This window comes from Papio anubis, chromosome 2, assembly GCF_008728515.1.
Source record: "Papio anubis isolate 15944 chromosome 2, Panubis1.0, whole genome shotgun sequence".
Lineage (NCBI taxonomy): Eukaryota > Metazoa > Chordata > Mammalia > Primates > Cercopithecidae > Papio > Papio anubis.
Window position 1 is genome coordinate 97,747,377 of NC_044977.1, and position 14,223 is coordinate 97,761,599.

The 14,223-nt window shown below is 46.6% G+C and overlaps 1 protein-coding gene across 12 annotated transcripts in view; it reads right to left on the bottom strand.

Moving 5' to 3' along the window:
• The window catches only part of ZNF662 (zinc finger protein 662), a 29,869-nt gene that overhangs the window by 7,443 nt on the left and 8,203 nt on the right, over positions 1-14,223 (bottom strand). For 2 of the 12 annotated variants that reach the window (XM_017955538.1, XM_017955537.1), the window contains exons 1-2: positions 399-2,093; positions 21-82 (exon numbers count right to left, since the gene is read on the bottom strand). In XM_017955538.1, coding sequence (XP_017811027.1) covers positions 21-82; positions 399-478 — 142 coding nt within the window. In that variant the 5' untranslated portion in view covers positions 479-2,093. The other 10 variants (XM_017955536.1, XM_017955534.1, XM_009201065.4 and 7 more) reach the window with 9 other exon arrangements.

Below are 14,223 nucleotides of genomic sequence, written 5' to 3' on the forward strand. Positions count from 1 at the left end.
ATTGCGTCCTCAATTCTTACCTGTCTTCTCCCTCTTAGAGCTCTCATGTTCAGACATCCTCATGAGGATGCTAGGAATTGGCCTGGATCTTGCAAACAGAGAGGGCGGGGAACTGAAGGCTCAGTGGGGCACCATGAATCTGCTCTCTTCTCACTATACTCACAACACAAGGGTAGGGGTTGGGCAGCTCTCACTCTGGGGCAAGGAAGTCCTGTATAAGGCCCAAACTGATACCAGGACTTCCTACTTCCCAACAACTGCTGAGGTTGGGTCATTAAAAATCCAAGAGCCTGAAGCTGCCACTGAGCTGAGGGTTATCAACAACTCCTGAGCCTTTGAGAAAAAAAGAGCCGGCAAACTCTGAAGGGTGGAGTCAGGGCCCAAAGGGAGACCCTTACCCAGGGAAGCCACAGCCCCATAATTCTCCAGCATCACATCCCTGTACAGCGCTCTCTGAGCAGGGCCCAGGCCGATCCATTCATTCTCAGAGAAGTAGACGGCCACATCCTCGAAGGTCACTGACTCCTGAAACAACATGTGTTTAAATGCCCTAGGACAACCTCAGAACCAGGCCAGGAGGAAGGGGATACAGGGCACCAAAAGGTACTGTGGGGGATGCCTGCGGGGATTCTGGATTCTGAAAGTCTACAGGAACTCTATCAGCAGAAGATTTTTGCCTCCTATGTAGAAAGAGACAGGGCATCAGCTATCAATTTTCTCATGTCTCTTCATCTCTATTTCAGCAAACATTTTCTCCTCTTTTTCATGAGTCTGCAAAAGTTTTCTCATTTCATCCTTATACCCCAAACCACATCTGTGCTCTAGGTCCCATCCTTTCTCCACAATGTGTCCTCCTTCAGAGGTCACCCACCCTTGATAACAACTATCATTTCTTAAGCCTGTGCCAAGCATTTGACACGTATTGTTTATGTCTCATAGCCTACTATCAGATCCATTTTATGGAAGAGGAAACTGAGACTCAGAGAGATGAACTTCCCCCAAAGTTCCAGAACTGAGACAGAACCCGGGCCTGTTTTGACTCTTGCCTGTTATGCCACACTGTCTTCCGTCCCATTCCTACCGCTGCTGCCCCTGTGTAGGACTCTTCCTCCTCTGTCCTCCCCAGTTACTGCCACTAGCCACAGAGGCAGCTGGGGCTCCTCAGAACATTCAGGTTGCCCTGGACACTGTACTCAACAGGACAGATCCTCGTTGTGACTTTAATCCCTGCACCCCCCGACTCGCAACACACTCTCACAAAGATCCCACCTCACTTGCTTCCCCACGTCCCAATCTCCATGTTCCCATTTTCTATATCTCTAGGAGTCTCAGCTCCTGCACCTTCTTTCTCTTATCCTCTTCCTTAAGAAACAAATACTGCTCACCTCCAGCCTTTGAGACTTCCTGTAATTCTCAGCTACTGCCTCCTTCAGGGTCTTAGTCTCCATATTGTGGAGGAGCCCATTCTGGTCCACTGCACGTCAGTCCTTGTGCACTACAAAGTCTCCACAGCTATTGATCCAGCACTCCAGGGCTCCAAGGCTTTGGCTGGCTCACCTTTGTCTGCCTAATAGAGTCCACATTCCTCTGCACTACAGACAATTCCATTTACTACTCACAGACCCAGCTTTCCTGGCCAAGATCATCAGCCACCACCACTCTCATCCCCTATCCTGTCACCATTCCATTGGGAAACCAAATTCTTTCCTCGCCCTGTTCTGTGCCCTTGCACCTGCGGCTACTCTTGCCTGAAGATCCAGTTCTTCCCTCCTGATCCTGCATTGCAAATTCCTTTTCAACCTAATACCCAGCTCAAACATAACCAGCTCTGTAAAGGTGGCTCTGAAATTCTGGCCATTCATCGCCCCCCGCGGCACCCTGTGCGCTCTGCCCCAGCAGTTGGCTCAACCACGTGCCGCTGCACGTCTGCTCTCCTTGAGGCTCATGTCCCGGGGGTGTCGACTCCGCTGTGCTGCCTGTCCCTCGAGGCCCCTCACTCTGGATTGTAACCCCATTTCCCAGCCGCCGCACCACCCGTCTCCGGGCCTAGAACCCAGGGCAGGGCCAAGCCTGCTTCCAGGCTCCGGCCCCGCACTCACCGGGCGCGCCCGGGGCGGCGCCGGCTGTCCCGGCAGCAGCTCCAGGTCAGGGCCGAGGCGTGTCCTGCTCGCCAGGGCCGCGGCCGCCATAGCCCGGGTCGCCCTCTGGGAAAGCGAGCGCGCGCCAGACCCGACCGGAGGTGTTGGGGTCAGGAAGGAGCGCTCTGGACCTGGGCAGGTCTGACACGGCTACCCTGAGCCCTGCAGCCACCTGAGTAAGACCCCCACTCCGCTCCCTGCCAGCCCCATGCCCAACTCCTCGTGCTTCTCGCCAACCAGACCCCCGCATCCGGGAGTCCGGGGCTCGGGCGGCTCCGGTTGCTCTAGGACGGCGGAGGGCGCCGCGTCTCTGTGGTCCTCCTTTCTAGCTCTGGAAGGGAGGGGAGAGCGGTCCGGTTCTCCTGGAGACACAGACGATCCCAGGGGCCGCTACCGGGGTAGGGGTGCAGGCGGCTGGGGAGGACTCCGTCCCCGGCGCTCTAGGCCATCCCTTCCTCTCCAGTTCGCTGCACCTGGGTGGACAGGTATTTGCTGACAGGAGATAGCGGGTACTTCACTGGACTGCACCTTCTCTTTTATCTCTCCTTTTACCAGTTTCTACATTCCCAGAGCAGACCTGTATTTTATGTTATGTCTTTTAACATTCTCATCTTTGTGCCTCTAACATGCGCCCGATGTCTAGCACCTCCTGGGGAGTAATTTCTTTAACTGCCAAGAAATATTTGTAGAATTGTCCACGAAAAGTCAAACTGTAAAATATTTGAAGAGATTTATCCTGAGCCAAATATGAGTGACCATGGCCCGTGCCACAGCCCCAGGAGATCCAGAGAACATGTGCCCAGCGTGGTCGGGCTACAACTCGGTTTTACACATTTTAGGAAGACATAAGACATCAATTAACACATGTAAGATGTACGTTGGTTTGGTATGGAAAGGTGGGACAACTGGAAGAGGAGGCTTTCAGGACATAGGTGGATTCAAAGATTTTCTGAGTAGCAATTGGTTAAAACAGTTAAGTTATTGTCTAAAGACTTAGAATCAATAGAAAGGGATGTCTCAGTTAAGATAAGGGCTTGTGGAGACCAAATTTTATTATGCAGATGGAGCCTGTAGCAGGCTTCAGAGAACAGACTGTAAATGTTTCTTATCATTATCACACTACCGGATAGTCTGAGAGACTTAAAGAGGCTGTTCTATCTGTCTTAAGGTGTGTGTTGATGTTAACGCTAGTCAACTGGGCCTGAATTTCAAAAGGGAGGGGAGTGTAATGGGCCATGTCCAACTCCTTTCCATCATGGCCTGAACCAGTTTTTCTAGTTAACTTTGGAATGCCCTTGGCCGAGAGGAGAGATCCATTCAGATGGTCAGGGGGCTTTGAATTTTAATTTTGGGTTACAGAATAAAAGAATGAATAAATGCTTCCTGAACCAGTTGTTTCAGATTGAAAGACAGAGTCAAGTTGCCCAAAGTAGAAAATGGCCGTTGCCTAACATCATGCATATTCAGTGTCTAGGAAATTAAATTTTTTAAAAGTTGTGAAAATAAATAAAGACTATTCAAGTGAGAACAAAGACTATTATTCAGAGCTTGCTATATATGACGAGAGAGTCAGCTCCTCAGGTCACTGTGCACTTCAGCAGACTAGAAAGTCACAGAGCAGAAGAGACCTGGGGATAGGCTCTCAGTCTAGTTTGTTTGTAAAAAAGGAGATGGCTTCAGAGTATTCCCTTAATTGGACAGTTGCTGGCAGTCGGGGAGAACTACAGGTGGAAGCAGTAACTAGAAGCATGGGGAACATCACTATGTAATTGGTTGAGGGGGAAATGAAGTCTCTTAGGCTGTTCTCTGGTGCCTAAGATTGAGAAGTACTGTACTGGGTGACAAAAGTAGGGAATCTGATATTTTTCAGATCAGAATCAAGATGCCCTGGAGATGCATGATTACTAAGTCATGGCCCACCAGAAGGAAGGTCTCTTATGGCTCTGAATAGTGTTTTGGTTCAAAACTTTTAGAAATCTGAAGAGGAGAAGAATAGGTAGTCTATTATATTTACCCATATTTTTACTCATTCCATTGTCCTTTCTGTCAAACACACAACAGCAGGCAAAGCTATGGCTTGACTGATTTGGCTAATAAAGATATAATAGGCGGGGTGCAGTGGCTGACGCCTGTAATCCCAGCACTTTGGGAGGCTGAGGCAGGCAGATCACCGGAGGTCAGGAGTTCGAGAACAGACTAGTCAACATGGCGAAACCCCTTCTCTAGTGAAAATGTAAAGATTAGCTGGGTTTGGTGGCGTGTGTCTGTAATCCCGATTACTCTGGAGGCTGAGGCAGGAGAATCGCTTGATCCTGGAAGGCAGAGGTTGCAGTGAGCCAAAATCACGCCACTGCATGTCAGCCTAGGCAACAGAGTAAGACTCTGTCTCAAAAAAAAAAAAAATACAATAAGCCATTTTTAGACTCATACAATGTATTATTTACATAGACAGCAAAAGGAAGAGTAGATAAACAGGCCAGCTCCCCAGGTCCTCATCCTACATGCTAAAAAGAATGCCATGAAACAAAAGGGAGCTGGATGCCGGCAATGTGAGTTTTCTGATACTCCATTTCTGAGGAGCCAATTTTAGACTGCAACAAAGTAGACTATAGCACTACTTTGTTGCAGTCTAATATTGGCTCCTCAGAAATGGGGTATCCGACAACTCACATTGGGTTGAGTAATGAACCTATGTGGTGGCTTATGCTCTTGAGAGTTCTTAACCATATGTGTGATAGGTTGGGAGGTGGAATTATGGACTTGGGAGGACCTACCCTCCTCAGGATATAACTGCAGACTACACTACTTCCTTCTGGGGGACAAAAGTCTCATGCTTCATCAGAACCTTGGAGGCGACGAAAACCTGTCTCATGACAGCCTCCCATAGGAGATAGGAAAGGGAGTGAGGGATGACCTTGTAAAGCTCCTCTCATCCCCTTGTGTTCTGGAGGATCACAAGACAACCTGCTAAGACTTAGATTAGCTGCTGTTCATGCCTTTTCCTGTGTGGCCTATGTAGCTATGTGCAAGGTAGCCGGGGTACCATGGCAGAGTCATTCGCCTACAACTCTACCTCCCAACCTATCACACATATGGTTAAGAATTCTCAGGAGCATAAGCTGCCACTTAGTTTCATCAGATACTCTAGTTAATTGTACTGATAAAGACTTGGACCAGATCCATTCCATTTCTTTTAGGCAACATCAAATCAGAGTAACCATGATTACGAGTCCCTGTAGTTTAATCAGGCCCACTGGATGGTAGACATATTCCCAATCCAGAACCAAGCCAGTTAATATGGCTGAATGCAGGCAAGGCAAGAGGTGTTGGCAATGGCACATATCGCACCTGAACTGACCAGTGGGAAATCCAAAACCATGCAATTGTCCACTATCGGTCATGCTAGAGAATTTAGAACAATAAGTGGTCTGTGAAAAAATGTGCAAAAGAGTCCAGTGACAACAGAATGAGGCTAAAGGGAATAATGTCAACTTTCAGAAAGTTAACTTTGTTATGTTATATCTTAGTGAGGCTGTTCCTTTCTGGAGCCAGTGGTTTTGGGAAGATTGTGATAGTTTTAAAATTAAGACTGTTTGTTGGCCAGTGGTCAAGTTGATAGCGGTAGCAGAAGTCTAGGTTAAATTGGCCAGATATCCTGCAGATTGTAGCTAAGATAAATTAATGGACCTTCCTTCTGAAACCACCTTTGCAAAAATTATAAGAGAAAATTATGATGGTGAAAGAGATCTGAACTAATCGACTCCATCTTGCTTTTAACTTCCAAGCTGTCATTGTTCATTCCTGGGCATGGCCAAACTAACTTTGGGAGGCCCTTGGTTTATAATTTAACTTTGAAACAAAGATGGTAACAGCCCTTTTCCAAAACAAACCCCCTTCCTGCCTGCAGACTAGACTGCCCTTGCAGGACTAACAAAGTAGCCACAAGATTAGAAATTATGTTTTAAGAGTCATGCAGCTGGAGGCTGGAAGATTCTGAACCTCCCCGAATTGTTCCTGGGGATGTCACTCTTATAAAACCAAAGATCAGTGCTTGAGATGTTTTGCAGACCCTGCACACAGTGATCAACTGGCACCACCCAGATCGGTAAACTGGCCCATCTGGTATTGTGGCCCCCACCCAGGAACTGACTCAACACAAGAGGACAGCTTCAACTCCCTATGATTTTATCTCTGACCTGGCCAATCAGGACTCTCCACTTTCCAACCCCCTACCCACCAAATTATCCTTAAAAACCACAACCCCCAAGTTTTCAGGGAGACTGATTTAAGTAATGATAAAAACTCCAGTCTTCCATATGCTGGCTCTGCATGAATTAAACCCTTTCTTTATTACAATTATCATGTCTTGATAAATCAGCTCTGTCTAGGCAGCAGGCAAGGAGAGCCTGTTGGGCGGTTACACTTCTGCCCTGACAACCCAAAGTCTAAGGTGTTCTCTTCTTACCAACCAGGATTGTTGTTCCTCTTGTTCCACAACTACGTGATCAATATGACTCGTCTCTGCAACAATCACTCCACCTATTTCCCAACTCCCCTGTGTCTTACACACCATACACTCAGACTCATCTCTAGTTAGTTCAGTAGTTTCTTTCTTATACAACTTGTAGAATCCTAGAATGTCTCCCACCCTCTGACATGTGGGCCACGCCAAGACCACCTTAGGAGTTGTCTTCTCATATTTACGATTTATGGTCACTATAGTCATTATCTATAATTGGCCAAATCCAATTAGCACAGCTGGGTGGCAACACACACACACACACACACACACACACACACACAGTGTCAGTCTCCCACTCCCTGGCTCTTATTTCCTACTGTCAAACTGCAGTAGTTCAGTTTCCCAGGGTTAAGCATAGCAGGGGAAAAAATAGAGAAGAATTAATTATGTGGTTATGTCTCTTGCAGTCAGGGCCTTCTTCCACTCCTGAACCTTGTGAAAGTGTTACTGCCAGCAAGTCTGCAAACAGTGGCAAATCTGCACTGATCCCGACCCTTGTCTTCTCAGAGGAAAGATTTCAACTGAAAGACTGAGGCAAGTTTTAAAGCAGAGGCAAAGGTTTATTAAAAGAAGCAAAGCACACTTGGAAGAGGGCCAAGTAGGGAACTTGAGAGATAAGTGCCCTCCTCAGCCTTTGGCTGGGGATTTTTATAAACTGGCTTTTGGTTCCGGGATTTTTCTTCTCTTCCCTTGACCTCTCCGTTGGGGTGGGCTGTTGCTCAGCTGCCGCATGTGCAGTGGCGTGCTAGTACTTGGGAGGAGCCGCATGCGCAGTGTGCTTACTGAGGTGGTGCGCATGCTCACTTGGAGCGATTTTCCCTTACTGGTTGATCACCCCCAGAGGAAGGTCATATACCAGTCAAAGACCACCATTTTGTCCCCTACTTTTGCACCCATGCTTAAGACCAGATCAGGGGCTGGGCACAGTGGCTCACGCCTGTAATCCCAGCACTTTGGGAAGTCAAGGCAGGTGCATCATTTGAGATCAGGAGTTCGAGACCAGCCAGGCCAACATGGCAAAACACTGTCTCTGCTAAAAATTTTTTAAAAATTAGCCAGGCGTGGGGGTGGGTGCCTGTAATCCCAGCTACTGGGGAGGCTGAGGCAGGAGAATCACTTGAATCTAGGAGGCAGAGGTTGCAGTGAGCTGAGATCATGCCACTGCACTCCAGCCTGGGTGACTGAGTGAGACTCTGCCTCAAACAAAAAAAACTGATCAGGGAATTGTGATTTGCTGGCTCCAGATGTTTTCTATCTGTTAGGGAACTCCTCTCCATCTTGGTCCCAGTCATGGCCACTTCTCATTTCAGAGGGACAGTTTTATGATAGCTTGACCATCACCTGATGAGTGCCTGCCATTTCCAGAATTCTCTCTACTGCCACCTCCTGGGGCAAGTGAATGGCCTCTAGTAGCTCTAAGATTTGGGACCCGTACTTAGCAGGAGTATCCCAAGTTGCTGGGTATTCCCTTTCCTTCCAGATAGTGGCTTGGGCGTGAAGCACCAAAAAGTCGTATTTGGAATCTGTATAAATGGTTATTCTTTTCCCTTCTCCTAGTGTTAGGGCTCTGGTTAACAAGATGAGTTTTGCTAGCTGTCCTGAGGTCCCCGAGGATAGAGCTTTAGCCTCTGTGTGTCCTGCATACATAGTTTCATTCTGAACAAAACTGCTCCTATCTGAAAACCATATTTTGTCCAGGTTGTCCAAGGGCTGATCCTTTAAGTCTTCCCATCTGGCATAAATTTGGTTATCTCACAACATGAATGTGTTGAGTCATCCTCTCCTGGTAATGGCAATAAGGAGGCTGGGATGAGGGTGGAGCACCACTCAACTGTTACCTGTGGGATTTCTAACAACAAGACTTGATACTTTAGCAATCTGTTGTCAGTGAGCCATTGTGGCACTTTTATGTCCAGTAAGGAGCTTATTTGATGGACATCAGAGGAACTGGATTGACTGTATCATGGTGCTTTTGAGGACCTCCTCCAGTAGGAGGGCTGCTGCAGCCACTACCTTGAGGCAGTGTGGCCACCTGTGTGCTACTGGGTCTAGGTTATTTGAAAAGTAACCTACAGAACATTTGATTGACCCAACAGTTTGAGTTAGGACTCCTAAGGCTACACCTTGGCTTTTGGTGATGAAAAGCTAAAACAGTTTGGTTAGTATAGGTAGCCCAAGGGCTGGGGCTTATGAGAGAGCAGTCTTTAACTGCCTAAAGGCTTGTTCCTAATCTTTTCTCCAGAGAAGTGAGTCCCTATCAGTCCCTTCTTTTAGAGCCTAATATAAGGACTTAACAATCCCACCATAACCCAGTATTTAAAGTCTGCAATATCCTGTGATCTCTAGAAAGGCCTGATGCTGCTTTTGGGTGGCTGGGATAGGTATTTTAAGGATGGCCTGTATCCATTCTAGGGAGAACTTATGTTCTCAAGGGGTCAGGATTATCCCCAGGTTTTGGATCTCTTGTCTTAGTAGCTGTGCCTTGGCCTTGGATGCTTTGTACCCTTTGTCTGCAAGAAAATTTAGTGTCTGGACTAGATGTTGGATTCCCAGTTGTCTTGTGGGGTAGCAGATTAGCAGGTCATTCACATACTGTAGGAGACATCTGCCCCCCTCAAGAGTTAGGTCCTGAAAATCTTTAGCCAAGGCTTGCCTAAACAAATGGGGACTATCTCTAAAACCCTGCAGAAGCACATCCAGGCAAGCTGTTGGCTCCTTCCTTTTTTCATTTTCCCATTCAAATGCAAATAGCAATTGGGAAGATGGGTCTGTGGGGATACAAAAGAAGGTATCCTTCTGGGTGTCTGGGTCAAGGTTAGTATGTTTCACTTGGGCCTTATGTAGCCTCTGTAAGAAAGCAGTGGGATTTTCAAGAGAGCCTTGATCTATTAAGCCCAATTTATTGTGGTTTACAGGCTTTCCTCTGCTATCCTTCATCCCCATTATGGGGATGTGGTTCACTGCCCATATACCCTCCTGGGTATTGTATTCCCAGTTGGAGGCCAACGTGGGGAAGGGCAGTGGCCCTCACAAGGTAGCCACCAGGGTCAGTCATGTGCATTGCACTTGGAAATTGCTGGGCTGCCTCCATAATGGACTCATATTCTCCCTTAGACAGAGTTTGGCCTAGTGTGATTGTGAAGTCCTTCCAAGTAAGTTCAAATGTTAAGCCTAGTTAATGGAACCCTTCAATGTATTAGTCAGGGTTTTCCATAAACTTCCATAGCTTCATTTTAATCTAGCTCAGGTCTTACATAGTGAATGGAGTCTGGACTCTAGTTGGCCCACTGGGGCTGCTAACCTCCTGAAGGGGAGATAACTTAAGGGGGTGGTGTCCAGAGGGTGACCCTGGGTAAGCAGGGGAAGGTTATGGGACTGGGAGACTTGGATATAATGGGGATAGAAGAGGCAATGTTGTTTGAACTAAATTCCACCTTTGGTTCCTCTGGGGCTTGAGCCCTGTGCAAATCTGATAGTCTCCCAAATCTACTGGAGGAGGTTGCCTGGCGATGGCTGCTATCATCGCTGGGTCCATTTTACAAACCCAGCAGAGGTCAGGTTTGTCTCTTAGGACCATGAAAGCCTGTGCATAAGGGATTTCTGTCCATTTTCCCTGCTGGCAGCAAAACGAATCTAGTTGATGGATAGTATTAAAATAAATACTTTCATTTTCTGGCCAAGATTGCTGGTCCCCAAGTTCATATCAGAACCAGGCTGTGTTACAAAAAAATATTAGCCTTTTCCTTTTTAGAGTTTGGGGGTCAAACTTTTCCCGGTTCTTGAGGATGCATCCAAGGGGTTTGCCCTGTGGCATGGAGATGTGATTGCCCATCTGTGAAGAGAGAACAGAGGAGAGAAGGGAAAAAAGATACCCCCTTGTTTCCCTACTATCTTTTGCCTGGCATCAGAGTGAAGAGGCCATCCTCCATTCATTCTAGGGGTTCCTTCACTTATGGCAGACCAGAGTGAATAGAATATCCCCATTCATCCTTGGGGTTCCTGCACTTATGGCAGACCAGAGTAAACAGGGCATTCCTCCATTCAACCTACATATTCCAGAATGAACCAGTGCTTACCAGGTACCCCTAACTTTGGTCCCATCTTGTTTTATGGAGGCATGATTACCCAACTGTGAAGAGAGAACAGAGGAGAGAAAGGAACAAGAAGACATACCCCCTCATTCCCTTAATCCTGCACTATGGCAAACCAGAATGAACAGAGTACCCCCCGTCCCATTTATCCTTGGGATTCTGGCATGAACTGGTACTTACTGGGTACTCCTAACCCTGATCCCATCCCATTTTGGGAATCAGCCTTAATCTCTGTTCTGTGAGTAATTTTGTCTCCTGAACCTGTGGCCTTGGGCTGGCCTGTATCTCTGTCTACAAGACTTTGCAGTGACCTTTGTCTGAAGCATTCTTGCAATGAAATGGTTTCCTATCCTCTCAAGTTCCCATTCCCCATGTCCTTTTAGGTAAATGAGGACCCTGTTCCCAGCCAATAGCCTTAAAGAGACTGGGCTCCTTTTTCCCTGTATACAGGCTTTGAGATCTAAGTGAATGTTGAGGATGGCATGAAGGGAGGCAGAGAAAGGTAGGAATATTTCATCCTCTGTAGGCAGCATGCAAAAGTAATGTTAAAACAAGCAGGGCAATTCTTCTGCAACAGGTAGGAAGGGAGGAAGCACTGGGGCTACTTGTGGAAAACCTTTCTTTCACAGAAACAACAACACCCAGTCCCTAGGGGACAGTACTTGTCTACCTTCTTGATATAACGGAGAAACCTCCAGAGAACCAGGGAATTTTGAACAAGGGTTCTTATGGTGACATTATGGTCACCATAATGGTGAAAATGGCAGAATAGGGACCTCTAAAAATTGTCTCTTCTTTAAAAAGGTGATTAGAAAACTAGCAAGAAAGAATTGTCAGAATCAACTTTTTCAGGATTCTGGAAGCTAACCTAAGGCTTGTAGCAACTTAGAGATCATTTATTCAAGAAAACAGCTGAATCTTGGTGGAAGCAACAAGCTTTGTGGTGTTTTAACTTGCCCTATTCCCATCCCTCCTCTCCAGTTTTGCAATATCCTTGAATACCAGCAGCCCACAATCATAGTGAAAATCAGCAGCCTGGCAGCCACCAGAGGGGGAAGATGGGGTTAGAGTTCCTTCAAAACCTCATTCCTGGAGAATTGTCATTATTTGACCTGTCTAGTGGTTCCCTGGGAAACTCCACTTGCAAGGCTATCTTTATTTGACCCAACTTGGAGTTCACTCAGTGCAAAAGGCTTTTTCATGAATGAGTCAGTCAAAAACATTTAGAGTTAATTGTTCAACTTTGCAGCTGCCTAAGGTGATGGATAACAATTGGAGCAAATCATAGACTAATGAAAGAACTTAAAAGGAAAACCTGGAGAATGAGATGTCCATAGAGGCTTTGAATAGCTCTGACATATTCCTAGGAATATAGATGTCCCCATACATGCATTGAGCTGTGCATATGTCCAGGAGAGATATGAGGAAGCTCTAAGATCTCACCTCTGGCTGACTCTGAGGGTCTGTGCAAGCAGGAAGTGAAAGCTAAGGCAGAGTTGTCAAACACCCCGCTGAATGTTGAGGGTGTACCTAAACATGCTTATATGGAAGTGGCACAGAGTCTTCTAAATGGTGAAAGAAAAGAACTGTCAGCCCAGAATTCTATGCCCAGTCAAAATATCCTTCGGGAACAAAGATGAAATCAAGATATTCTCAGGTTAAGGTGATAACCTACAGATCACATTTGCCAGGCTTCCACATTAATCACCTGGGAAGGATCTTGTGATTCACAGCTTACATCCTGTTTCAGAGTAAACAATCTTGTGGTGAATTCCCAAATCTTATTATTAGTTCCTCAAACTGTTGATGTACTAATTAATATGTAACCTGCTGATGTTGAAAAGGACAATGAATTTTTTCTTTTTTTTTCTGAGACAGAGTCTTCCTCTGTCATCCAGGCTGGAATGCAGTGGTACAATCTTGGCTCGCTGCAACCTGCACCTCCCGGGTTCAAGTGATTCTCCTGCCTCAGCCTCCTGAGTAGCTGAGATTACAGGCACACACCACCACGCCCAGCTAATTTTTGTATTTTTTAGTAGAGATGGAGTTTCACCATGTTGGCCAGGCTGGTCTCAAACTCCTGACGTCATGATCCACCTGCCTCGGCCTCCCAAAGTGCTGGGATTACAGGTGTGAGCAACCATGCCCAGCCAATGATTTGTTTTTGAATCACAAAGTTTTGCTGATTTGTTTCTAAAGCATAAAGTTTTACTGATTGCCTTGCACATAAAACATTTTAGCCTGTGTATTGTCATATGTAGCCAATGATTGTAACCTCTATGTTATACTTGCCAACAAAAAAGGACAATGCCTATAAGTAGTACCCTCAAAAGGAAGGTAGGGTACCTATATAGCCTATTGACTCCTATGTGGGTCTAATATCTCTAACTGTTGCTCCAGAGTTCGCTTTACTATTCACTTGTGTGGCTGGCAGTTCAGTCCCCACCCATCATAAACCCAAAATACCAGAGCCACAAGAACAGAACAGTTTCAAGGCTTTGTTCCTGACATTCCCATTTGGCTGCCCCAGCTGTGGCACAAGCAAGGCCCAGGTACTGCTTGTGCTATCCCTCCAGAAGTCATAGAAGAAAAACCACGGCACCATCATGGAGCTAACTCTCCAAATGCACAGAATGCAAGAGCTGTGGGGGCATAACTAGATGATTAAATTTCAAATGATGCCCCAGAGAGCCTCAGGGCCCAGGCAGAGGAGTGCCACAGGGGCAGGGCCACCACAGAGGGCCCCCACTAAGGCAGTGCCCAGTGAACATGGGAGCAGGGCTGCCCCCAAGATCCTAGACTGGTAGAGCCCCAGCATGCAACTCTATCTAGAAGCATCACAGGCAGAAGACTCTCACTCATGAGAGCTGCTTTGTGAGCTGCATTCAGCAAAGCTGTGGGGCAAGGCTGCCTGGAGCCTTGGGGACCCAGTCCCCACCCCAGTGTGTCCAGAAGTGGCAACATGGAGTCAAAGAAGATTATTCTGCAGCCTTAAGATTTAATGTTGTTTTCCTTGTTGGGTTTTGGACTTACTTGGTACCTGTTATCCTTTCCTTCTTTCCTACTTCTCCCTTTCAGAATAGAAGCATTTATCCTATGCTTGTCCCACCATTGTATTGTAAACTAAAAATAAAATTCTACATCCCACAAGTGACTGAATGGACCATCTCTTGGCCAAGGGAACCAGAGAGTAACCTTGAAAACTGAGTTCTTGGCCATGATTAGACTCACCTTATTACACCCACTCCCTTGCTAATCACAATGAGGCTTTCTTCCCTAAAAGTAAACAGAAACCAGACCTTTCAAAATACTGCACCTCTGATATCAACAAACTGCCTGATGCTATCACTCCTTTTTGACTGATAAAAAAACCACCAACCACTGAGTGGTTCTGGTACAGAGAATGCACAGTAAGGGTGAAGCACATCCTCTGCTTCACCTTTTGACATCAGAGGGCCAAAAACTTCATCTT